Source organism: Boeremia exigua, assembly GCF_020726555.1.
Source record: "Boeremia exigua strain MPI-SDFR-AT-0100 chromosome Unknown C7974scaffold_6, whole genome shotgun sequence".
In the NCBI taxonomy this organism is placed as follows: domain Eukaryota; kingdom Fungi; phylum Ascomycota; class Dothideomycetes; order Pleosporales; family Didymellaceae; genus Boeremia; species Boeremia exigua.
In genome coordinates this window covers 2,090,209-2,114,953 of record NW_025763523.1, presented here as the reverse complement: position 1 = coordinate 2,114,953, position 24,745 = coordinate 2,090,209, and the positions used below count along the sequence as shown (strand labels likewise).

At 49.5% G+C, this 24,745-nt stretch overlaps 6 protein-coding genes across 6 annotated transcripts; 3 read left to right on the top strand and 3 right to left on the bottom strand.

The window, feature by feature from the left end:
* Window positions 1-123: 123 nt before the first annotated feature.
* C7974DRAFT_395117 (putative cyclohexanone monooxygenase) lies at window positions 124-2,743 on the top strand. The gene is made up of 3 exons (XM_046141950.1): window positions 124-838; window positions 890-1,700; window positions 1,758-2,743. The coding sequence occupies exons 1-3, from the start codon at window positions 427-429 to the stop codon at window positions 2,434-2,436; spliced, it is 1,902 nt and encodes a 633-aa protein (XP_045997497.1). The 5' UTR covers window positions 124-426; the 3' UTR covers window positions 2,437-2,743.
* Window position 2,744: 1 nt separating this feature from the next.
* On the bottom strand, window positions 2,745-15,923 carry C7974DRAFT_424714 (putative hybrid NRPS/PKS enzyme). Its single transcript, XM_046144440.1, has 8 exons — window positions 14,791-15,923; window positions 14,274-14,602; window positions 13,269-14,223; window positions 11,236-13,213; window positions 8,243-11,184; window positions 5,958-8,192; window positions 5,409-5,909; window positions 2,745-5,362 (listed from the first exon to the last, which is right to left on the bottom strand). Exons 1-8 carry the CDS (start codon window positions 15,752-15,754, stop codon window positions 2,862-2,864), a joined length of 12,405 nt encoding a protein of 4,134 aa, XP_045997496.1. The 5' UTR covers window positions 15,755-15,923; the 3' UTR covers window positions 2,745-2,861.
* A 307-nt stretch (window positions 15,924-16,230) lies between these two features.
* C7974DRAFT_395112 (cytochrome P450 oxidoreductase GliF) lies at window positions 16,231-18,498 on the bottom strand. The gene is made up of 3 exons (XM_046141949.1): window positions 17,984-18,498; window positions 17,034-17,931; window positions 16,231-16,977 (listed from the first exon to the last, which is right to left on the bottom strand). The coding sequence occupies exons 1-3, from the start codon at window positions 18,326-18,328 to the stop codon at window positions 16,562-16,564; spliced, it is 1,659 nt and encodes a 552-aa protein (XP_045997495.1). The 5' UTR covers window positions 18,329-18,498; the 3' UTR covers window positions 16,231-16,561.
* A 513-nt stretch (window positions 18,499-19,011) lies between these two features.
* C7974DRAFT_311486 (uncharacterized protein) lies at window positions 19,012-20,106 on the bottom strand (the record flags this gene model as incomplete). Its single annotated transcript, XM_046138313.1, has 1 exon — window positions 19,012-20,106. One exon carries the CDS (start codon window positions 20,104-20,106, stop codon window positions 19,012-19,014), a length of 1,095 nt encoding a protein of 364 aa, XP_045997494.1.
* A 338-nt stretch (window positions 20,107-20,444) lies between these two features.
* On the top strand, window positions 20,445-22,063 carry C7974DRAFT_395110 (putative zinc-binding dehydrogenase family oxidoreductase). The gene is made up of 3 exons (XM_046141948.1): window positions 20,445-21,138; window positions 21,194-21,974; window positions 22,034-22,063. Exons 1-2 carry the CDS (start codon window positions 20,549-20,551, stop codon window positions 21,723-21,725), a joined length of 1,122 nt encoding a protein of 373 aa, XP_045997493.1. The 5' UTR covers window positions 20,445-20,548; the 3' UTR covers window positions 21,726-21,974; window positions 22,034-22,063.
* Window positions 22,064-24,207, top strand: C7974DRAFT_395104 (cytochrome P450). The gene is made up of 6 exons (XM_046141947.1): window positions 22,064-22,277; window positions 22,330-22,470; window positions 22,524-22,608; window positions 22,657-22,725; window positions 22,777-23,373; window positions 23,425-24,207. The coding sequence occupies exons 1-6, from the start codon at window positions 22,089-22,091 to the stop codon at window positions 23,838-23,840; spliced, it is 1,497 nt and encodes a 498-aa protein (XP_045997492.1). The 5' UTR covers window positions 22,064-22,088; the 3' UTR covers window positions 23,841-24,207.
* Window positions 24,208-24,745: the final 538 nt, after the last annotated feature.

Here is a 24,745-nt window from a genome sequence, read left to right as displayed (position 1 = left end):
GTGGACCAGTCAAAGCGATCCGATTGGTCCACTCTTCGCCGAATCAAACCGCCGAGTTTTCGGCACCGGTCACCTAGCTATGCAAAGTATGTAGTCCGAACATTTCAGTCGGTACAGCTGTGTCATCGCTGAATGCAGAACTCCACAACATGTGAGGCTGCTTCTCAAGGTTGCAACGGCGGGTGTCCTATGGAGACAGCGAAGCATATCCTGACTGCGCATAATAGATCTCCGAACATCGCGTGTAAGAACTGCCGACGAGTCCCCGAGTCAGCCTTCCCTCGGTGACCAGTCGGTGAAGCTCAGCTGCAGTATGCAGTTGAGCACTTGCTTAGCCTACAATGATATTCCAGAGGCGATCGAATTTGAAATCAAACTTGGCCAAAAAAAACCGTTCTTCACCGCTAGGATAACGCCCACCGTACAATGGCGGATGTCCAGGTCGTAAAGTCTTCACCGGCTTCGAAACCTTATGAGGCCATACCGTCTTACCCACCTCCAACGCCTGGAATCCATCCGCTAGAAGAAGATGTGTCGGTTACAGGGCGAGACCCGATCGCAGCCAAATACAAAGAAGAGAGGGAAAAACGCTTACGCCCCGATGGTGTGAGGCAGTTCAGGGAAACAGAAGGCGAACTCGCCGCTTTCAAAGAGGACATATGGGCCTCGCCTTTGATACGCGATCCAATTCACACAGAAAAAAAAGTTTTGATTGTCGGTGGAGGCTTCGGGGGTTTGGTAGCAGCTGTTAATCTGCTAAAACAAGGCATAAACGACTTTGTGATTGTCGAAAGAGGATCAAATTTTGGTGGTACCTGGTTCTGGAACCAATATCCAGGTAAGAATATCCAATGTTTGCTGTCCAAGTAACACGCTCTAACTAATGCAGGTGTAACATGTGATGTAGAGTCGTTAATCTATCTTCCCTTCTTGGAAGAGACCGGATATGTGCCAAAGGATAGATTCTCGTACGGACCGGAGATACGAGAGCATGTTGAGCGTATAGTCAAGAAATGGGACCTGAGTCCGAAGTCCTGTCTTCAAACTGAAATTACCTCGATGGAATGGGACGAATCCATCCTCCGGTGGCGTGTTCGTACCAATCGATCTGATTGTTTCATCGCGCAGTTTGTGGTCATGGCCACTGGTACTCTACACAAGCCCAAGCTACCGGCTATATCAGGGATCGAGGCCTTTCAGCGCGATCACTTTCATTCAGGCCGATTTGATTACAGGGTCACAGGCGGCGATGCGAACAGCCCTTTGGTCAACCTGAAGGACAAAACAGTTGGTATCATTGGCACTGGAGCAAGCGGTGTTCAATTGGTGCCTCGCATATCACAAGACGCAAAAAAGCTTTACGTCTTCCAGAGAACCCCGTCAACTGTGACTCCACGCGAAAATTGGAAGAACGATCCCGACAAGGTTTACCCACCTGGATGGCAGGAGGATGCGATGAATCTCTTCGCCAACCTCATGCAAGGTGAAAATATCGACAGAGAATGTACAGCTCTCGAAGGCCTAGAACCACTCACAGTAAGGCAGATCACGCATGATGCAGAGGCAGCAGGAGTCGAAGTTAGTCCCGAAAAGATGCCGGAATTGTTCAAGGCAGCCGATTTTAAATTGATGGAGAAGCTCCGACGCATGATCGATGAAACCGTCCACGACCCGGAAACCGCGCAGAAACTAAAGCCATGGTAAGCCAATTTCTCCCATTGCACCAGCCATATCTAATCACTTGACCACCACAATAGGTACGCTTTCATGTGCAAGCGGCCCGCGTTCCACGACACCTTCTATCCCGCTTTCAATCTCCCCAATGTTGAGCTCATCGACACTGACGGGCAAGGCGTATCTCACCTCACTGCCACCAGCGTAGTTGCATCCGGCAAGTCCTATCCCGTCGACCTTCTCATCTACTCCACCGGCTTCGAATTTGAAGTTGGAGCTAACTTCGAGCGTCGTACTGGCATTACGCTCATCGGCCGCAAAGGCCGCACCCTAGACGAGAAGTTTGCCAGTAACTCTCCACCTGGCCCTTCAACTCTCTTTGGTATACACACCCGCGAGTTCCCAAACTATTTCAACATAGGTCCTGCGCAAGCAGGTGTCACGGCTAATCAGACTCATACCATACACATCGCCGCGCAACATATTGCAGAAGTTATCAAAAGCGTTTTAGATGAGGGTTCTGCGCAGGTAATTGAGCCAACGGCTGAGGCAGAGGAAGAGTGGTCGAAACAGATCGAGCAGGGAGCAGAACTGCGGTTTGACTTCCACAAACAGTGTCCACCGGGGTATTACAACGCGGAGGGAAAACCAGAAGAGATTCCACTAAGGTGGGGTGCTTTTCCAAAGGGGATCGTTGCTTGGGGGAAGGAGTTGAAGGCTTGGAGAGAGGAGGGAGGTATGAAAGGAATGGAGAAGAGGTGATTGGATCATGGGTTAGGCGACGATGGTTCTACGGTGTTTTCGCATCCCTTTTCTCTATAACCCGCCTCATTTAAATTCACTATGATGGTGTACCGGCAATTTCCATTCTTAATGGTCAATATCAACGCTTGCACAAAGATCCAAACTTACCTCTTACAGATGGGGCTTCTAAGGTCTATGATGACTGCGCTAAACCACCTCAGTGTATCAGACAAGGCTGTAGGTTGTCACGTAGTGGCATTGGCGTCGGACCATGATGAGGTGCACCTGGAATCACATGAGGGCATCACAAATTACAAACAAGCTATCTTGCTGTAGTGTTCATGCTACCATCTGAGCACTACTATTTTGCAATACCGTCTTGTGCGATTACCAAAGACTATACTTGAGACTGATGACACAGCCTTATATAACCCTCAACCACATTACAAGCCCATCTTTGCCCTTACGCATTCTGGAAGATCATCCAAATCTTCTTCCTCAATGACCCGCTCTGGTTTCGTCATCAACAACGGTTGATCCTGCATGCCTAATAGGAAAGCTCCAATCATACTGTTCATCCCCAGTATCTCAGCTCTCCTGACCCACTCTTCAATACTCAACTCTTTGATATCTTCACCAGTCTGCTCTTCCATGCTTTCCTTCATCTTCGTACTTTTGATCTGTACCTCGCCACTCTCATATACGTACTGAACATCCAAGTTCTGGATGCCACGACGCACTACCTTGACGATCATAGATGCGGCGCTGTCCAAGGAGATGAGATCAATCCAGCCTTCGATGTATTTTGCGCGCGGGATAGCTTGCAATTGCTTGGAATATTTGAACAGCGAGCCCATGACGTCGGTATCGGGAGCGCCAGGTCCAGTAATGCTGGAGGGCCGATGAATAACAAGCGGCATCAGGTACTCACGATTCATTTCCTCTAGGAAAACCTCGGACGCCCATTTGGACGCTATATAGCCATTGGAACCGTCAGTTGCGGGTTTGAATTCCCGTACGCTGACGGACGGATAGCTCTCTTTCTCTGAGAGGTTTGCGACTGAGGCGGTCGATATGTAATGGAACTGCAGACCATACTCTACTGCCCAGCTAGCAAGCTGCTTAGTCGACGATACGTTGACTTGCCGGAGTGAAGTGTAAGACTTTAGGAACGACACATCAGCTCCGTTGTGAATGATTGCATCGGCTTCGGAAAGGATCGGTGTGACCTCGGAAGGTGGTAGGCCAAGTAAGGAGAGTGACTGGTCGCCCCTGTACACCACCACTTTGGAAGACGCGAACACCGCATCCGTCCGCGAGTAGTCTGGCCGGATTGCGATGCAATAGATTTTTTCGATCGAAGGTGATTCAACTAATCGCTGCAGAATCTTCTTTCCCAGGAAACCAGTTGCGCCAGTCAAAATGACGACCCGCGGCTCATTTGACCCAAGTACAGTGGATGGGATGATAGTGGTCGAAATTGATGTTTCTGAGTTCCAGTCTACGACTTCTTTGGGAAGCACTCCCGGTGCTCGAGTCGAAGGTGGAGCTGTGATATGAGTTTGTGTGTCCACGGAAATTTCAGCTCGACTGGGATTGATGGCAGCATGGATTTGCGCTGCCATCCTTCCAAGGGTGCTCACGTCAAAGAGCTGCACGAGAGGAATGTCAACCATAAACGTATCCTTGATACGAGACCTCAGGACTGTGAGAAGCATTGATGTTCCTCCCACTTGGAAGAAGTCGGACTCTTGGTCGACGGGTCTACTGCCAAGAATGTCCTCCGCCAGAATATCTCGCCAGAGTCTTAGTAGACGGGACTCTGTGTCATTAAGGTCTTTTGAAACCAGTGTCCCTTGCTGTTTCTGCGGGAGAAGCAGAGCTTTGACAGCCAACCTGTCCAACTTGCCGGATTCAGTCCGAGGGATTTTATCGACCGCGATCAACGTGGCCGGACGCATATATTGCGGGAGTGGGAGGTCAGCGATGATCTTCGCAATGAAAGCATTGACATCGGTAGGTGTCCTGGAAGAAGAGAACTCAACATGGCCGATGAGCAGCTCTGCTTCGGTTTCGCGTGACTGTCGTACAGACACGATAGCATGGAGGATTATACCCTCTGAACAATGGACAATAGCTGACTCGATTTCCTGGAGGTCAATGCGTAGGCCGCGAAGCTTGATCTGCGTGTCGCCTGCAATTCTGCCCTCGAGGAGTAGAGTTCCGCTGGCCGTCAGACGCCCGCGATCTCCGGTAAGGTGCATAATGTTCCAGCTATGATTGATGAAATCCTCTGGGGCATAAGGATCATGCACAAACCTCTCCGCGGTCAGGTCTTCCTTATCATAGTATCCAGAAGCGACCCCCATGCCCCCGATTGCGACTTCCCCGGGCACGCCGATTGGGAGTGGGTTGAGCTTGGAATCGACAATGTAGAACGAAACATTAACCCAAGGCACAAAGTCGACAAAGCCTACCCTATCTTTTCCAAGGGCTATCTCTGCGACATGTGAAAAGAATGTGATCTCTGTTGGGCCATAGCAGTTCATCAATTTGAAGTCCAGCAGCTGAAGTTGATCGAAGGCCAGCACCATTTGCTCTGTGACAGTCTCGCCTCCTGAGATAGCCAAGGACCATGGGGATGCTCGGAGAGAGTCGGCATCGCCATAGTCAATCCAGTTGATGTATTCAGAGGGTGTGGCTGCTGTGATTGAAACCTTCTCCGTTGAGATAAGTTTGCAAATCGCGACTGGGTCTCCGCGAGCCGATTGTGGAACGACGAAGACGCTGCCTCCAGAACAGAGAGACCAGAAGATTTGCACCAGAGACATGTCAAAACTAAATGAAGACTGTTGTAAGGCCACCTTCCCAGAGACGGACGCGATCCACTTGCGTGACACCGTTTCTACATGGTCACGGAAGCTACTGTGCTTCATTTCAATACCTGTTCATGGTCAGTCGTGACTTCCAATATACAAAGATAAACCTACCTTTGGGTGTACCTGTACTACCACTGGTGTACAGAATGGCCATCGTCGAGTCTCTCTTAGAAGCGTTCGGGACGGTACGAGTTGTAGAATGGATCTGCGACACGTTGATGATCTTGCCCTTGGCCTTGATCTCCGGAATTTGCCTGTCCGTTGAGTTGTCGCACAGTATGAGAGCTGGTTGACAACCTTCTACTATCGTTGCTAGACGTGAGGTTGTAACTCGTGGGTCAAGAGGAACATAAACTGCTCCGACACGCATGATTGCGAGCAGAGAACAGATCCAGTCAGCCGAGGGTTCCTGGAATACCCCGACCTTAGAGCAATCAGGGATGTTTGCATCCAAAAGAGCGGCCCCAATGGAGTTGACGCGCTGTATCGTTTGCGCGAAAGTGAGATCGTTACCCAGTCCGTCTTTGATAGCAGGTGAGGATTCATGTGTCTGCGCAATGTAGTCGATACGATGGACAAGGGTACCTTGCCAATCTAGAGGGAGATACGAGCCTGTAGACGTTAGTATGTATTACTCATCACTCATGACGAATAACTCACCCCTTCCAGCGATCAGCCCTTTCTGAGTATCTTCCTTCGAATGAAGTGAAGGGCGAGTCAGACGGGCGGCAGGGTTGCGAGAAAACGCCTCCAAGAGGTTGACATAGCTCTTCATGAGAAGCTCTCCGTCCCGGGCAGAATACAATGCAGTCTGCGAGAACAACCTGAGAAGTGCGTCGCCACCAGCGTTATCAACAACATCCAAGCTCAAATCATACGCAGTCTGCCCTCCGTCGAAGGAATCCCACTCTGAATCGCATCCGGCGAAGGTCCTCTTCTCAGCTACACCTTGTCGATAATTAAGGAAGACTTGGAACAATGGGCTATGGCTCGATGACCTAGGAACGTTCAATTCCTTGAGAAGAACATCGAAAGGCACCCTTGAGTTTGCATATGCTTGCTGCGCCTTGTTCTTCGTCTCCTTTACTGCCTCACTGAATGTAGATGCTTGATTATTGAACCGAATAGGGAGGAGATTGAGGTAACAGCCAAGGCTCTGCTGCACATCAGCATCGTTCCTGTTGGCGTCGGCGACCCCAATGCAAAGGTCATCCACTTCAACGAATCTTGTGATAAGGATCTTGTACACAGTGAGATAGAATTGGAAAGACGACACTTTCATCTTTTTGCATGTGTCGTGTATCTGGGAGGATAGCGCCGGAGTGACCCGATACGAGGTTACATCAGAATTGTACCTCGTAAGCGATACACGAGATGTCGATCGTGCGAGTGGAAGTACAGGTAACGTCGGTGGCAGAGTTTGGAACTGTCCTCGCCAGAAATCGAGCTCTTCGCTCCATTTCCCGTCGGCGAATTCGTTTCTCTGTTTGACCGCAAAGTCGGGATACTGCAGAACGGAAGTGTTGATTGAAGGATTGGCGTTGTATGCTTTCTCCAAATCGGAGAAAAAGATTTCAAAGCTAACGCCATCCATGTTGATGTGGTGGTAGCCCAAGAGGATTTGGTGCGATAGTGGTGACAGCTCAAGCAAGATAATCCTCATTGTCTCACCATTCTCTAGGTCGTATACGTGATTGCGGAGTTGATCGTATGTGTCGGTCACATCACGGCCAGGCGAAGCATTTTTACGCTCCAGTCGAAGGACGGTGCACTCCAAAACAGCTTGCGCAGGTTGATTATCATGATCGGTAAAGAAACGAGTGCGTAATGCCTCATGACGCTGACCAATCGTTGCAACGGCCTGCGCGAGTCGATCCCCATCGAGAATTCCTTGTAAATGGATGGACGTTGAAACATTGAACGTAGTAGGATCTTCGAGATACGAGCGTAAGAACCAGAACCTGGATTGGCCAAACGACATTGGAAGGGTCCTTGAGATCTCGGACTCCTTTGTATACGCGGGAGAGATTTTGTCAAATGAGGAGACTGATGAGCCCGATGAAACAGCCGTGGCATGGAAGACAGACCTGTCGGGTTCGGAAGGTGTGGTTGACAGAGATTGCACAGATCTGAAACCAGCTTCTAGGTCATCCCGAGAGATGGACAGATCTACAGAGCTGGTCAGATGAGCGTCGGTGTCTTCAATGATCGTCGGAGTAAAGGGTGTAGCAGAAGGGGTTTGTAGGTGTTTTGTGATTTGCGACGGATCCGGCAATGATGTCTTGTTAGTAATCGACTCAGCTGTGTCTACAGCACTTGAAAGCTGTTGCACCGATTTGATAGGAGCAGGCTGAGATGTGCGGTTATGAATCGCAGGTTTTGACCCATTAGCTTTGCGGGTCGTTTCCACTGTCTTTGTGTCGATTCTCGGGGGTACAGTTACAGAGCGCTCAACTGTGGAGTCTGTTACTGTCGGAGTACTGGATGTCGGTGCTGACTTGGGGTTTGTCGGCATGTGAGGTACTAGCTCAGCCCGGACAGATGCCGTTTTTGGTTCAGGTAACTTTGCTTCACCTGAAGGTACAGCCACCTGTGCGCTCATTTTGGCTGCTTTGGCCTGCTCGAGAGCTGCCTTCCTTTCTGGCGTAAGTTCGGTTCCAAGCGCCGGTGTCATCCCAGGATCGAGTAGTTCTTGGGCTCGCTGAAGAATCTCATCAATCGTGGCACCGCTGATGATCTTCAATACCGGCATGTCGACACTTAACTCCTTCATGAACCACGATCTGAGATCAACAGCGACCAGGGAATCAATGCCAAGGGCATCAGCAGTCTGACCGACTACATCGGACTCCGGGGATAGTTGCAGTGCTACCTGTAACTTTAACACGAAAGAGTCTAAAATTGATTAGTTTCGTCTTCTTGAATCACATTAATCCACATCATACCTCTCATGATCGCGTAGATCTCTTCAGCAGTCGTGGCTTGAAGCAGCTCAGTCTTGACCGATATGATTGCAGTGTTGCTGGTAGTGAGCAATCCAGACAAGTTTCTGTGCAACATTAAATGCGAGAAGACAGGATCATTAGCAAACTTTGGTTTGTCGTCTTCGTCGGCATAGTAGACGCGTAACCCAGTACAATACTCCGGGTTTGGTCCTGGTTGAGGCGGACTGGCCACCACTGCCTCAGCAAAGATCTGATGGAAATCCTGTTCAGACATCCACATATTGCCAACTTTTTGTAGGGCTACTTGTTGAGCTAGCGTGAGCTCTCGGGTGACATACCCGTTACCCACAATAGCGCCTATGTTCACGGTTGAGCCAGCTACACCACGCGCTCGCCGTTGCGCAGCAAGACCTGCCAAGAACATATTGGCAGCGGCATACGCTGCTTGCCCAGGATTGCCAGTCACAGCTGCCATTGATGACAACATGATGAAAAAGTCGAGTTTCTCGTGCTGGAAGATTTCATCAAGGTATATCGCCCCGTTGACTTTGGGTTTTAGAACTTTCTCCATGCGTGGTATGTCAAGATCGAGGAAGAGGGTATCCTGTAGCACCATAGCACCTTGACATACACCAGCAACCGGTGGCATATCGGCTTGGATCTTGCTGTAAATCGACCTGACAGATTCGCGATCTGTAACATCGTTGGCATGTACCTTGACCACAGCGTCCATCGACACGAACTGGTCCAGCCAACGAGGGTCGATCTTAGGACTTCGGCTAGAGATGACGATATGTTTGGCGCCATGTAAGATCATCCATCGGCAAAGAGACAGACCCAAGCCCCCAGTAAGACCCACGAGCCAATAGGTTTTATCGCTACGAAACAAGGCCCTCGCATCAACAGGCTCCACTGCCATTGGAACACGTGAGCAAGTCGTCCAGTCTACCAATGTCATCGCCGAGCTGTCAGAGGACAATTCATGCACGTCTGTCAAACGTATAACTGGTACATCTTCGACCTCTACAACGGAACCTAAGGGTAAAAGCTGCATCCGCGCACGATCAAAGACTTCGGATACTTTATGAATCATGTTAGGCCGCGTATGCAAAGCCTCGGTAGTTGTGTAAGAACCAGATGATTCGATCGCAGTACGACTGGACAGATGTTTGCAGATCACAGAGGTCCAGTCGTTGTGGCCCCAGCACAGTACTCGTGATAGCTGGTGAGGTACAATGGCATCGAAGTCTCGTCTAAGCGCACGAGAGGGAAGATATCTCCACCCACTAAGACTTCCAAGCTTCGCATCATTTGTAAGAAACACGACTTGAATGCCTTTGAGGGTCGCAGCGGATTCGAGGATTGCAGCGAAGGTTCCCGTGGGCTCCAAAACGAGTAGCGAATCGCCTCGACCAAGATGCTGGAGGGCTGTGAATGCTACCAGGCTATAGAACAGAGCAACAAGGTACTTGATGGCGGCTTCAATCGATAGAGTGCACGGCTGCGTCAGGTCTTCTGGTATGTCGACTTCTGAAGAGAGGTCGCTCGATAAAGCAACGATCGGGGTTCCAGTTGCAATGTTCGTACCCAGGAGCAAATGGAAAGAGCCGTGGGATCCCACCTTCACAGCTCTCAGAAGGGAATGGCTAACGCGGATTTTGATGTTGCCTGCCGCACACGTTGGTTCGATCAAAGCCAAGCCGCGTTTGGACTTGAGAGTATAGCTGTCATCTCCGAAGGACAGGGTAATTGGTGCAACTGCTAGGTCGACTTCTTCGAAAATTTGACGACGTGCAGAATTATAGCGGTTATTCAGGGTTTTGCTGAGTTTGACTCGGGGAATGAAGTCTTGTCCGCCCTCATGCGAAACTTCAGGCTCGAGAGACCAGAACAACCCGTTCAGACGACCTTGCTCCTCCCAATTCTCGGCAACGAGGAATCTCAAGAGGTATTCTGAAATTAAAGTGGGCTGTAAGGACTCAGACTCAGATATATCCAAGAACTGAAGTCGAACGTGGGGCATCTCCTGAAGCAGACATCTCGCAAAGGCTACTGCCATCTTGGCGTACGAAGAGCCATGTTTGTAGCCGCGGATGACCCACAAGACGTTCTTGCTTCTCTCAAAAAGCTTTTGCATCCCCCTGAGTTTGATTTCGTTCAGTTCTCTGAATATAGGCTCGTCATGATCTTCCAGGCAAACGACAGTACCACCAAAGGGAAGATCGGTGTTAACAAGGTCGACTAAAGCCCCCACGTGAGTGATCGTGTTACTACGAGCTTGCATCGTGCTGGTGACAGCGGATATGCAGCCGGAGGTAGCGGCTGTTGCACCGCCAATTAGAGTGATGTCTGCAAGATTGAAACCTTCTTCTGCAGATGCCAGTGGATTCCGAAGAAATTCGATGCGGTCGTCAATTGCTTGTCCAAGAATGACACATAGGGGAAGGGGCTCGGAGGTCTTGTGAGGTGCCACCGAGTCGACGCCTGAAAAGCCGTGTGCTTTCAATAAAGCGTCCCACTTTGGGACCTCGATACAGGGCGACAAGGGACGTCCGTCTTCATGACCAAGCCACCAGCCTGGAAGTCCGCCAAAGATGAAACCAAACCTCATCTGCTCGTTATCGGTGATTTCAAGAAGCAAAAGGTATCCACCAGGTTTAAGTAGTCGTCGGACATTGGTCATTGTTTCGTCAAGTTTGGTGGTGGCGTGGAGCACGAGAGATGCGATAATCAAGTCGTACGAGTGTTCTTCATAACCCTGGTCAATGACATCCTTCTCGATGTCTAAAGTCTTGAAGATCATCTTGGATTCGCGTGCTTTGAAGACTTCTTTCGCCTTTTCGAAGAACCCTGCAGATATATCGGTGTAGGTATAAGAAGCAAAGGCTTCATCGAGCTCTCTCAGGATGGATTTTGTTGCACCGCCGGTGCCTGCACCAATCCTGGAAGATCGCTGTTAGCAAAGCACCAAAATTCGCGGACAGAGAACTTACTCCAATACGTTCATGGCCGGATGTCGGTGTGCAATTTGCTTTGCAGTAGCGGTGAGCTTGCGGAGATATTCCTCCATCCCTAGCCCAGTAACATAGAAATCGTTCAGCATGTTGTCTTCCATCATCGGCTCAAGTATGGTGGTTTTGCCTCGTACGACAGAAATGATGTTCTCGCCCACAGCCCGCATGATGCGAAGATCGATGCTCTGCGGATGACTTTCGATGATGGCAACAATTTCCTCGCTGGTGTCATTGATCCATTCCGACTTTGCGTACGGGTGAGTACCGTTTGCGACGCGGGACAGCATGGTATCTGCGAAATTGAAAAGCGATTTGTGGTACCATTCGCAGTCCTCACGATCTTTAGCGGTAGTACCACTGGTAAGATTGCGCAAATAGTAATACGCTACTCTCTCGAGCACGAAGCCAAAGTCGAAGTTTTCATCGGTTTCGGCTGAGACAATCATCGCATCTGGAGACGCCGAGTCCCACACAGTCTCGGAGAAGATATGGGAATCGGTGGCTTCTGTCGGAGGGACCATAGGCTTCGTGTGCATACCTTCGAGGTGGAGTACTGCATTTGATCCATCCGCCGGGTAGAGATCAACGTCGCCTTCAATCCGCTTCCCATCATCTCGACCGATAAAAGAGAAGAATTTCAGTGATTTCTCCGATGCGATATTGAGGGCCTGCAATGGGTTGATGGATATACGTGAAACATCAGTTGGCAGCTGAATGGACACTAAGCGGCCATCACCCGGGAAACAGTATGCAAGCAGGATGGATTGCACAGCTGCATCAAGAGCTGCGGGATGAATTAGAAGCCGCTTTTCAGAGACTGCCTCAGGGACTTGGATTAGGCCACTGGCAACGCCAAGTTTTCTTTCCATAGAGGTCAAGGCTTTGAACGGACCAGTATAGCCGTATCCATAGGTGGCGAACGAGCTGTAGAATCTTTCGTGCTCGACCTCCATCATTGCGAACTCGGGTTCCGGAAGTGGTTGTAGCGTGTCTGCATTTGCTTCCCCAAAAGTGATATGCAGTTCACAGCTCGCGTTGATAGTCATAGGGCCGGGCTCTTTGTTGGCGATAGAATAGTAGCTGAATTTCGCCACGAGGCCAGAGCCTTTGTGGCGAACATCTGTCAGTGAGACAAAAATCTCCACACTGGAATCCTCCGTATCGAACACCAAGGGCTGGTCGATGACAAAGTCTGTCAACTCGATAAGTTTCATAGGTTGCTCAGCCGCAATCTCTCGCGCCGCCTCGAAAGCGGTTGACATGTAGCCAGCAGCGGGAAAGACCATCTGCCCTTGGATCTTATGTCCAAGAATCCACGACATTTCTCTTGGGATGAGGTAATTCGTCCAGGAGTATTGGCTAGTGGAGTGATTGGGACTTCTGGTGCCGAGAAGCTCGTGGTTCGTACGCCGCTCGCGAAAAGCCCTGGAAATCCTTGATTCGTGCCAAAAGGCTCTCTGATGCTCCCATGGATATGTCGGAAGACCTTTAAGTAGCTTGGGTGGCTCGGACGCATTGAGAAAACGATCGTAACCAGCAAGGTCGACTACACTGTTCTTGAAAGTAGCCCAGATATAGCCAAGACCATTGGCAAACGCTTCAACATCATCTAAGTTGCGGCTTAGCAGTCCAGTGTAAGGTATAGTCTCGCCAAGAGCCTCTTGAATGACCTGAGAGGCAGGTCCTTTCAGGGCTGGGTGAGGTCCAAGTTCTACAGCAAGATCGTATTGCGATTCTCCCAGCGCGTATTCCATCGCCTGAGAAAACATTACCGGCGAGACCAGGTTACTGTTCCAATACGAATCGTTGAGGTTGTCCGTAACCTCTATAATGTCTTGTTGATAGACACTGGAAATCCACAGACAGTCTGGACGAGTGGGTCTACGAGCTTTGATACCACAAGCACGAAGCGATGCCATGTAAGCTTCCGAACAAGCCAACATATGGTGCGAGTGATCTAAGTTCCATCAGCAACATTTCCAACGACTGGTCAATGTATGTAGGAGACTTACAGGCTTTGTCAACCTTCAGAACTCTTGCAAACTTCTTCTCGTCGTCAAATACAGCCTTGATACCTTGTATGGCCGCGCCATCGCCAGAGATGGTGACGCTCGTAGATGAGTTGCTTGCCGCAACGCAGACTTTACCGCGAAATCTTCTAAGGTTGCAAATTTTCTTTGCATCCTCATACGATGTGCCAACAGCTATCATAGCACCGTCATCTCCATGTTTACCACGAGCATTTTGCAGGTGCACGCCGCGATAATAAGCTATCCGTATCGCATCGCTTGCAGATAGATAGCCTGCTGCATATGCAGCCCCGATCTCACCGGAACTGTGGCCTACAACGGCGGAGAAACTGATACCGGCAGCGCGTAAAAGGTCTACTAATATGATCTGTACAGCCGTACAAGCCGGCTGCGACAGAGCAGCTTCCAGGATCCGGGAAGAGGATTTGTCCGCAAGAAGTTCAGCTTTCAGCGACCATTCGGGTGGATAGTCTTTCAGCTCAGACAGGCTCCGTTCAAGGTCATCGATAATCCTCATAGCTGCAGGTACACTTATGAGCTTGCTGGCCATTCCAGCCCACTGAGCTCCTTGGCCAGTGAAGACTCCGAGTACGCGCAACGGTATGGTGGACACAGCTACCGGGGCTATTGGTGTTTCTCCTTTGCCTTCCGCAAACAAGTCCAGCTTCTCACAAAGACGAGTTACATCTTTGGCTGAGAACGAAACTCTGAGCGGGAAAGCATTTCGCCTACTGCTCAATGTATACGACAGAGCACGAAGGTCGATTGACGGGTGTGACTTGAGATACTCGGAGTATAAATCCACGATGGTCGTCAATGCTTTTTCTGACGCTGCTGAGAAAGTGAATGGGGTAAAGACAGGTTCGTCCTTCCCATGTCCGGTCTGCTCGGGAGAGTAGGACTCAAGGATGCAATGAGCATTTGCACCACCAAACCCCTGGACACTGTCAATATCGATCTATGTATCTAGAGCTATGCCCCACTCACAAACGAGTTTAGACTTGCACGTCGAGCAGATCCGTCCTCAACCACCGGCCAAGGTTTGGCGTTGGTGGCGATCTCTAGATTGTTGTAGAAAGGTTTCACCGCAGGCGCAAGGTTCTCGAACAACCGATTTGGAGGTATGAAGCCATGCTTCAATGCCAAAGAGGCTTTGAGCAGCCCTGCTAGACCAGCCGTGCCTTCTGTGTGGCCAACAACGGTCTTGATGGAACCTACATATAGAGGGCTCGTAACGCGCGTTGGAGTATTGTTTTTGAAGAAGGCAGTACTGATCGCCTCGGCCTCGATTGGATCGCCAGCCGGAGTACCGGTGCCTGTTGGGTAACGATATCAGCATTGTTTCGCACTGTGCAGGAAAACGCGTCGCGCTCGGACGGAGTGATTTAGGCCGTGCGGGCAAGGGTGTGGCTGAGCGCACGTGGCTGTGTTCATCGACGCCACCCCCACGTACGCTAGCGGAGCCAGCAAATCCGTCTGCAACGAGCCGGGTCACAATACGTACCGTGAGCCTCAAAATATTGCGGTCGGTCAGACGCTTTCTTCAAGTCGAGACCCGCTTTCCTATACGTCGCTTCGATAAGTGCAGCCTGCGCTGTCGCGCTTGGCATAGTAATGCCTTTCGTCTTTCCGTCTTGGTTAATACCCGTCTCCACGATGAGACATTCGATGTCATCTCCATCGGCTATCGCTGCACTCAAGGTCTTTAGTACGACGGATGCGATGCCTTCGCCGCGAGCGTAGCCGTTGGCTCGTGTGTCCCACATGTACGACCTGCCGTCCGGCGATAGCATCTTCAAGTTGCTCTCTGCAATGTACTGCTCCGGTCCTAGCAGTAAATTGGCTCCAGCCGCCACAGCGACTCTAGATTCGCCTGATCTTAGCACCTGTACTGCCTGGTGAACCGCCACTAAGCTACTCGAGCATGCAGTGTCGATGGTCATCGATGGTCCCCGCCAATCGAAAAAATACGATATGCGATTCGAGATGATGCTCCGAGCGGTCCCCGTTGCAAAGTAGGTAGGAAAGTACGATGTGTCGCGGCCAAGTAAGTCGGCATAGTCAGCGCACATCAGACCGACGTACACAGCTGTTGGAGAGCCACGGAGAGTGTCCATAGATAGCCCGGCAGCCTCAATGCTTTCGTAAACCACCTCGAGCAGAAGTCGCTGTTGAGGGTCTATTGAGTTCGCCTCGACGGGCTTGATGCCGAAGAATTGAGCATCGAAGTGTCGATGATCTTCGGAAAGAAAGTACGAGTGTCGAATATTGCTCGTCCCATGATGGTCGTTGATAGGATGGAAGAAACCCTCTGGGTTGAAGCGTTGCTCGGGAATGGTGCTCTGCACGTCACGAGGCTCGCGCAGTAGATCCCAAAGTTTGGATGGAGAGTTGGCCTCCCCAGGGAATCGAAATCCACTACCAACCACCGCAATCGGTTCGTTTGGGCGTCGTTGAGGGCTCATCATTCGCGTGTCTCAATGTCCGAGAAATGGTGTTGTGTAGTTGCGAAGGAACGCGTGGTGATGTGAGTTTACTCTCATTAACAAAATCACGAATGGTTCTGTCCGCTGGTGAGAACTTAGGTAGCTTTCGAATCCATCACTATGGTCTTGCCCGCTCGGTGCGATCAGCTCCTTTGGTCTCCTAGTGGGTCACTTCGATGCACCCGGCACCCGAGTTTGGACGCCGACTTGGGCTTCCGAGCCCGACAAAACCTTCCGAAAGACTTGCAGCATTCGGCACTAACTTTGAAGGTCTCCACGCCGAGGAATAACAGATACTATGCCAATCACGCATCTCAGGGAGTGACTGACGTAGCTTTGTCGGACATAGGACCATTCGCACGTTCATGGTGGCACACGCCTAGCACACTCACTTTTCGGTCTAAAGATTTACACTCTTCACATTTGCACATGAGGTCATACACATTGTTTGGCATTCAGTCTCGCTTAATGCACCCACATCACATGACAGTCTTGCAGTATTCAGAGTTACTTTTTATGGTTGCTGAGGCTGGAAATCTTGAACTAAAGTCTAGATCACGACGGGGCTATCATAATTCAAACCCATATCAAAAGTCTGAGCCTGTCAATCTGAATAAGCCGAGAAAGTCGCGAGTGAGTGCTCTACTGATTCAGTCACCAATTGCGCCTCTCCCACCATTCACTTCACACCCTTGCTCTATTCTGCCATCATCTGTTGTATTCAATTTTACCGTCTTTCTGTTACTACTACTACTCGTGCCTTCTCCTTCTTCGTGACTTCATATCATTCTACTTGCGAGACTTGAACAAGAACTTGGTATCCAAGCCAGGGTTCCAGGAGCCGTTCGGTAGTGAGGTTTTGACCGGAATACCCTGTCCTTCAACGTATTTGAAATCGTAGTTCATGATCAAATGTGCGAGTGCAATTTTGATGGTGCTGTTTGCAAACAAACGCCCTGGGCATGCCATAGTACCATCACCCCAGCCCGGAGAGTCTGCTCCAGTGCTCACAAACTGGTATTTATTTTCCATTCCAGGCTGTTTCCGAATCTCATGGAAACGTAGGCCATCAAACTTCTCGGGCTCTTTCCAGAGCTCTGGTGAAGTCGTAATATGGTGGACGTCGACACAGATCAATGTTCCTGGCGGAAGTGTAGGACCAACCGAGAGCTGAATCGGGACGCGTAGGAGACGATACAGGGCAACTACACAATATTCATAATCAGTCTTTGGCTCAGAACATCAGAAGTATGGTACGTACGGAGACTAAAGGGGTTGGCCCTGGCTGATTCTCTCATAACACTGTCCATCTTTCGGAGTTCTCCAAGGTGAGACTTAGGCAGCTTTCCATCTACCATGACCTCTCGAAGCTCATCTCGCAGAATGTCCAATAGTTCTGGGTGCGCAGCTAGTTCGCGCAACAAGAGGTAGAGTGCGGCAGCACTGGAAGGCGTGGATTCGAACGCGACAGTGATATAATCCTGTAACAACTGGCTCAGCGTTGCTTCGCTCGGCTTGTATCGTGTCATGAGCGAGGCTGTGAAGGGGACTTTGCCGTCTTCGGTCAATCGTAACAGGCTCTTCTTGTCTGTGGTATTCAGAAACTCTCTCATATCTTTCTTTATAATTGGAGTGATAGCCCATTTCATTCTCCACTTGGTGATGATTGCTGCGGCGAAGATAAGCGGTGCAAACAGACCTTGAAGGATGCGAGGCACTGGAGCAATCATGAATGTTCCTATCATGACTTGGAAGGGGTATTTCGAAACAAGATTGACCCAGTGTTTGCTTCGGCCAGCCTCTCGCCCAATGAAGGAACAAGCATTCATCTGAGCAATGATGTTTGTCACTGCAGGAAAAAGCTTCACTTCCTTCCACTCGGGACAGCTCCCGATTGCTTCATCCATGGCGTACTTGGCATCTTCCTGACGAGAAGGTACTTTTGCGGGAATACTGCGCGCGAGGTCTACGCTCACAGCCTTGAGTAGAGTAGGTGTCTCGGTTCCAGCAGTCGTGTATTTCCCAAAGTATGTTTTGACGAAGAAATCTTGCGCGGATGCAATACGCTCGGGGAGTCTTTTGATCTCATCAAAGACATGGCAAGGGAAGACGATATAGGGAAGCCCTTGTGTCTTGATGATATAAGGAGTTTCGGGGTACTTCATTTGATTAGCTACCTTCCCTTCCACATTACACATTCGTCCAACTTACCAATCTCCTGCCTTCTTCGACTGCCTGCTTGAAGTCCAATTTATGTTGCTTAGAGCCACCCACAACCGGAAGGCCGATTTTTTCGATTGGGTCACGACCCTTCGCCCAGGTCATCAAAAAAGCCAGTGAGACCAACGAAACCAGTGCCAGAAGAATCATAGAAGAGGGTTGTATGTCTCTGAAAAGGCTGGCGACCATGTACTTGAACATTTGCCATCTCGTCAACCTCAAAGGTGCAAGCGTAGCGCGTATGATCTGAATCGACTCAATGATGTCCCAGTTTAGGAACTCGAAATTCAAATAGCTGGACTCCATGGTGTTCGATTCTTGAATTCGATTGACCATGCAAATACAGCCGGCGCTCCAAGGCTCCAGTGGGTTGGAGAAACAAAGTGCAGTGGTTAAGCCTGTGAATCAGCAAGAACTCATATTCTCGTTTCAATGTTTGGTTTTACCATCGTTGGTCATAACTCTCGTGCCGCACTGCTAGAAAAGCACGCTTCAAATGTGCGGCTTAGCTCAGCAGCCCGAGTCCGACTCCGAATCGGCACTGCAGATTCTCCACTACCAATCGTTCGAACTCCAACATCGGCAATATCTCGGACGCGCTTGGTCATGTAGCGCCTTGATAGGTACCTAAATGGCTCGGCATTCATCAGCGATGTTGGGGCTTGGGTCTGCGAACGAGTCGTTTGGCTGGTGAATCTTGTGGATTGCTACGGTTTACCCAACTTGGACTGAACGTTTTGACTGAAAGGGTGGATGACAACTTCTTCGCTATTTCAATTGCTCGTTTTACTAGTAGCCCACGAGTCTAATGCTAGTTCTGTATCCCTAACTAAACGCTTCCGATGTGCTCCCTTCGCAACGAAACCGTACCTCGTTGCAAACCGTCTTTGATATTAGCGCGATATCCTAGTCGAACGATGAAAATTGAGATCAGAACAGCTTTTCTGCCCTCCCTTACTATTGGGATTAGCACAATCTTGTTACACATCAAGATACATCTTCGATAGCGACCGATGTACCTATCTTCCTTCCTTATATTGCCTCTTGAAGAGAGGAGAACTGTCTGGAAAGTTCAGTGCTTCCGTAAGAGCGACTCCTCTGAACTGCTCTAATCCGACCGGTCCGCCACTTGAGCTCGCAGAAAATCCACTCCCACCACGGCCTTTCCCAACAAGGTACTCAAAAGCGATGTTCTTATGCTCCATAATGAAAGTCCAGTGCTTCTTGCGGCTGGGAGAGACAAGTTCGAGTTCATAGCCCGTCACCCTGTCTCGGAGGGTGCCTGTAACAGTTCCGTCGTATGTCTTTTCATCCAAAACATAATCCTCGCTGTCAGAAGGTTGATTCAGAGTTGATGAGAAGATCTTCTTGCCGTCTTTCATCAAAAGGATAGATGTGTACTCTTCGTCCCATCGGATCCTTGACGTGAACTTCATGAAGGATAGCGCGTATGGTCCCGCTACCATTCGCACTGCATTCATTGACTTGAGGCATGTGAACCAGCTGAATGGTGACCAAAGGCGGTTATGACCCCCAAGACCTTCCCACGTGAATCCTTCGCCGTTGACTGTCAAATCCACCTGGACGTCGCCAACAGGAATGGGCTCTATCCAATGGAAATAGGGCGATATTGCTGTGGATGCGTTCTCCGAAGGCCAAATCTGGGCATCGGCATAACGCGGAGCTGTTTTTGACTTCATAAAGATGTTGCCTTTCAGGTCCGGTGTATCCATGCCCAACCTTAAGTGGCTCATGTCCTTCGAAATTTCGAATGTATAGCTGAAGTCATCGCCTTTCCAAATTCCTCTGGTTCCACCGGAGCAAGACTCAACGATGGACTCCATTGCATAGTCGACTCGACCAAATCGCGTTCCATTCGCGTATGCGAGTTCAGCTGAGAGTCGCAGGTTGCCTGAGCCCATGAGAGAGAGCCCTGGATCACGGTAAAACCCAAAAATAAAAGCATTCATTCCATCCTCGGAGATACCGTCAAACTCCCATTGTTCGCCCGAGCTACTGTTCAGGGGAAGTATCTTAGGTGCTTCAATATCGTCGAGGGGCGATGTTGAGATCCAGATGTCCCCGGTCGATTTGGGTGTTTCGAAAGCTGTCATACGACTGGTTCTGCATTCTCCAGTGAAAACAGTTTGAGCATTTTGGTGCCAACTATCTTCCCAGCTTGTTGGAAAATTGTATTCCCAGGCTCGTGCTCCGAGGCAAAGACTGAAAAGAACCGCAGCAGATGAGGCTGACTGGATGGAAATCATTTTGGAACCCACGATGAATGAAGTCAGGAAACTGTAATTGTCAGTCTTACCACAGCGAGCTTTGATGTCGAGATTCGTGGGTAGTGATGGAGTCCGGGATCTGCACCATCGGAGCGGGTCTGGCTTGGCACTCCGACTTTCGGTTGTGCCTTGTTCGGCAGATCGTCATCGCCTCAATCTAGACAGACGTTAGATCCTCACGCATGCATCGACGTACTTTTGAATTGCACAGTTCACATGCTAGCAGCACACAAATGACTGATCTTGGAAACCACGCCGCGAAAACACGATGAAGACTCAATCTGAAACTTGGATTCCCCGCAACATCCCCAAGACGCAAAGAGCCATTCTTCAAGCTGATAATGGTATTCTCCAAATTTTCGACGACGTGCCTCTGCCTCAGATACCCGATGACCGAATGTTGGTCAGGGTAGTTGCAGTCGCTTTGAACCCTTGTGATTGGAAGATGCCAGGTCAATTTCCGGCCAAAGGAGTTGCCAATGGTACAGATTACGCAGGAATCATCGTCGCCATTGGACCCAGAGTATCCAAGCTTCCATCAAAGCCTCAATGGCAGGTCGGAGACGAAGTTTTCGGTGCTTGCCACGGGGCTAATGCAATTGACCCTCAATCGGGTTCGTTTGCACAATACCTGCGCTCTGATCCGGAACTTTTGTTCAAGAAACCACCGAATATGCCTTGGGAAAATGCCGCAGCCTGGGGCGCAAGCGGTATTGCAACACTTGGTCTTTCTCTGTTCTGGGATGGTGGTATGGGCCTGTCTGGGTCTCCAGATGAACCAGCAGAGGAACCCGAGCAGGTCCTCGTCTATGCCGGGAGCACAAGTGTCGGTACTCTGGCAATCCAGCTTCTGAAAAAGTACGTTAGCTTCCGACATCCCGGCAGAGTATAAGCACTGACAGACACTTTGCAGCTATGGTCACATTCCACTTACGACTTGCTCCCCAAACAATTTCGAGCTTGTGAAAAACTACGGTGCTGAGAAAGTTTGGGACTACAGATCACCAACCTGCGGCCAGGAGATCCGCGATTACACAAACGACGAACTGGAGCTTATACTCGACCCGATGACGGAATCGAAGACCCAGCGTCTGTGCTATCAAGCCATGGGCCGCGGTGGTGGTCGATACATCGCATTAGAGATGTGGCAGGATATGAACCACACACGAAACACCATCGAACCTACTTTTATAATGGGTTCGTGCATCATCGGCAATGATATACCTCTAGGAAACGGCTATGGAAGTGTAGCTGACCCAGAAAAACGTAAATTTGGTATCATGTACTATCGTGCTGTTCAGAAACTCTTCGACCGGAACCAACTCAAATCACACCCTGTGCGTGTGATACCAGGAGCCTGGCAAGGCGTACTTGACGGACTTGATCTGCTCAAGGCACGAACAATTTCGGCGCAGAAGTTGGTAGTGTTTCTTGGCTCTGCGTGAGTATCGGGGATTGCATCAAGATTTTGAGGTGTAGTGCTTCTGTTGTAGTGAATTAAATTGACACCTCACTCTTGTTTACTCCATCTTCATTCATAATTTCATTGAAATCGTGTCGAAAAAAAGGTCCTATCAGGAACTAACCGAAAGGCTTTTGGTCTACCCATGAGTCCGACCGAAAGTGAAGGCCTAGTCTTGATTTGCGTTTCCGAACGCTCTTAAACAAAAGAGGGATCCCGATACCGATCCGATGCAAGTAATCCGAGCCCGTGCGTGACCGTCCGAGTCTAGTGAGATTGATTAATTGATAGAATCGTACACGTCCAATAGATATTTCGATTTCGATGCTCATCGCTTAATTTCACAATGGCCTACGCTTCTTATCTAGCTATTGCTGTAGCACTGGGGCTTATGCTCCACCAAATGTACTCTGCATACAAAGTGCGGCGGCAACAGCGACTCCTCCATATCCCTAACGTCAAATTTGACCACGATGATACCCAAGCCCATTATATATCCAACACCAGGGAAATCCTCCATGAGGGTTACATCAAAGCATGTCATGTCGTTACTCATGAAGGTTCGTTAGAGTGCTAACAGCCTCTAGTATGGCAAGAAAGGACAAGCTTTCAGGATCCGCAATCCCGTCGATGAAGGACGTCCGCAGGTTATCATGTCCAAGAACTACTTAGACGAGGTGAAAAATGCAGGAGAAGATATTCTAAGCTTCCCTCTTTACTCTATCCAGGTAAATCTCATTTGTTGAAAGTATCAAGAACTGATCTGACGGATATCGTGTAGTCATTTTTGTTGAAACTAAGTGGTTCCATCCTTCCATCTGCTGCCGCAACGCATATTTCCCGGATCGATCTGAATAAGAATCTCGGTGAGTAGTGTTTACCTTTTGGTCGACAGAACTGAAACTTCCTTGTAGGTGAGATAGCTCCTGCTATGAAGGATGAATGTGTTGAAACCTTTAAGACTGTCATCCCCTCATGCGAAGGTAAACGATCCACACAGAAGGCTGGATCATTCAAGAAGCTCACATCATTAGATTGGACCATTCTAAAGCCATGGGATACCTTTCTACCTACTGTTGCAAGGATTACGGGTCGAATCCTTGTGGGACCTGACTTGTGCCGAAATCCCGAATGGATCGGGCTCACTATCCAGAATACACAAAGCATTATGAAGCACGCCATGGGTATTCGCGCTATCTACCCCAAGATGTGGCAATGGTTGGCCCCATGGACATACCCAGGAAGACATGAGCTGCCGGCACTACGCAAGAGGGCCGCAGAGCTTCTTGAACCGGTTTTCTTGGAGCGTTTGCACGCCAAATCTGGAAGCGAGAAACATAGGGATGCTATCCAATGGCTCATTGATGGCTCAGGTGGTAAGCCAACAACTGCCAAGGAAGTCAGTGACTCACTACTTTTCCTGTTCATGGCGGGCATTCACAGCACCAGCGCAACCATCGTCTCCATTGTCTACGATTTGATTGCACATCCAGAGATTATACCAGAGCTCATTCAAGAGATCAAATCAGTTCAGGCCGAGTCTTCGGTGTGGAACAAATCTAGCCTGGCGAAACTGCGCAAGATGGACAGCTTCATGAAAGAATCTCAGAGGCTTCACCCAGCCGGACTTGGTACATATCAATCACCCTAAATTTGGTCACAATTTGCTAACTGTTCTATAGTGACAGTTCAGAGAGCCTCTGTACGACCACATACCTTCTCAGATGGCCTTCATGTGCCTGCAAACACACTCATGATGTTTCCCACATATGAATTCACTCACGACCCTGAGACGTACCCTGATCCTGAGAAGTTTGACCCATGGCGCTTTTATCGCATGCGCGAGGTGGGAGACCCTAACAAGTTTCACTTCGCCACGGTTTCCAACGATTCTACCAACTTCGGGGCTGGCTTTCATGCTTGCCCGGGGAGATTCTTCGTTGGGTATGAGCTGAAGATTATCTTATCGGAGCTCTTGTTGAACTACGATTTGAAATTCGCCGAGGGCACGGAAAGACCTCAGGATGGGCATCACGATTTTACAATCATTCCGAGTACTCAGACAGAGCTACTGATTCGGAGAAAGTCTAGCGTTTAGACTGCAGGGAAGCTGAAGTTATTTGCCAAGAGACAGTACATATAAGTTATCCCATTGAATAGTTCCACTCCACTTATGTAGCTGGGTCCACCATCTACTGTGGACAGTCGCAACTCTAGGTTTCAAATCGCCTTAGGTAGAAAAATCAATAGTTACAGAACCAAACTTGCATTGTGTTAATCTGCATAGAGATTTCGAGCTATCCTCGAGCTTTTTGGACAGAACAGGGCAGTTACTTCGCGTACGCGATGACTACAGTATATCATGGGTAAGTAGTAAATGTGTCACAAGACTTCGCAGCAGCTAGCTGTTAACAAAACATAATTTATAGAGGTATACAAAATATTTCAGCATTCATGTTAGCACTTTATTGTTTAGTCTAGTGTGCTTTACTATTACTTGCAGAGAGGTGCTGATAGGAGAAGAATATTCAAGGACCTACATTGATTACTTACCCATGCTATACTGTAGGTATCATTACTAGCCGCCAGATTCATTTCTGTAATCCATGTGGACAAGACAAAAACCACCTGCCCGAAACGCATCGAGGAGGTCGGTGTTTCGTATTGAGCGAGTGTGGGCGGGGGTATGGAAGTGCGGAGGTGAGAGCGGCGGAGGTGCGGACGTGGGAGTGGCGGAGGTGCGGAGGTGCGGAGTTCCGCAATCACCCTCGGAACCACCGAAGATGGGTCCACAGATTCGGATTCAGCTGTTTCTTCAACAACGCTAACAAAGATTGAAAGGCTTGCCAAGAAATTGCTAGAGATGTGTGTCTGCAAGAGTTGCACACGACCCGTTTGTGGGTACGTGAATTGCAGATCCAAATGTGAGGGTGTACGCGCGAATTTGTCTACTTACAATTTGTGACCTTGCAGCAGTGGCATTTCGTTCCATCTTTTTGCTAA

Excerpts from the sequence above, each read along its gene's own strand:
- C7974DRAFT_395117 (XM_046141950.1), top strand. The coding sequence starts at position 427 with ATGGCGGATGTCCAGGTCGTAAAGTCTTCACCGGCTTCGAAACCTTAT. Across the intron at positions 839-889 it reads GTTCTGGAACCAATATCCAG|GTGTAACATGTGATGTAGAG; the intron begins GTAAGAATATCC and ends TAACTAATGCAG. Across the intron at positions 1,701-1,757 it reads GCGCAGAAACTAAAGCCATG|GTACGCTTTCATGTGCAAGC; the intron begins GTAAGCCAATTT and ends CCACCACAATAG.
- C7974DRAFT_424714 (XM_046144440.1), bottom strand. The coding sequence starts at position 15,754 with ATGATGAGCCCTCAACGACGCCCAAACGAACCGATTGCGGTGGTTGGT. Across the intron at positions 14,224-14,273 it reads GTGCAAGTCTAAACTCGTTT|GGGTTTGGTGGTGCAAATGC; the intron begins GTGAGTGGGGCA and ends GACAGTGTCCAG. Across the intron at positions 5,910-5,957 it reads AGGGCTGATCGCTGGAAGGG|GCTCGTATCTCCCTCTAGAT; the intron begins GTGAGTTATTCG and ends TAACGTCTACAG.
- C7974DRAFT_395112 (XM_046141949.1), bottom strand. The coding sequence starts at position 18,328 with ATGGTCAATCGAATTCAAGAATCGAACACCATGGAGTCCAGCTATTTG. Across the intron at positions 17,932-17,983 it reads TCGAAGAAGGCAGGAGATTG|TACCCCGAAACTCCTTATAT; the intron begins GTAAGTTGGACG and ends AATCAAATGAAG. Across the intron at positions 16,978-17,033 it reads GGCCAACCCCTTTAGTCTCC|TTGCCCTGTATCGTCTCCTA; the intron begins GTACGTACCATA and ends AATATTGTGTAG.
- C7974DRAFT_395110 (XM_046141948.1), top strand. The coding sequence starts at position 20,549 with ATGAAGACTCAATCTGAAACTTGGATTCCCCGCAACATCCCCAAGACG. Across the intron at positions 21,139-21,193 it reads GCAATCCAGCTTCTGAAAAA|CTATGGTCACATTCCACTTA; the intron begins GTACGTTAGCTT and ends GACACTTTGCAG.
- C7974DRAFT_395104 (XM_046141947.1), top strand. The coding sequence starts at position 22,089 with ATGGCCTACGCTTCTTATCTAGCTATTGCTGTAGCACTGGGGCTTATG. Across the intron at positions 22,278-22,329 it reads TCCATGAGGGTTACATCAAA|TATGGCAAGAAAGGACAAGC; the intron begins GCATGTCATGTC and ends AACAGCCTCTAG. Across the intron at positions 23,374-23,424 it reads GCTTCACCCAGCCGGACTTG|TGACAGTTCAGAGAGCCTCT; the intron begins GTACATATCAAT and ends ACTGTTCTATAG.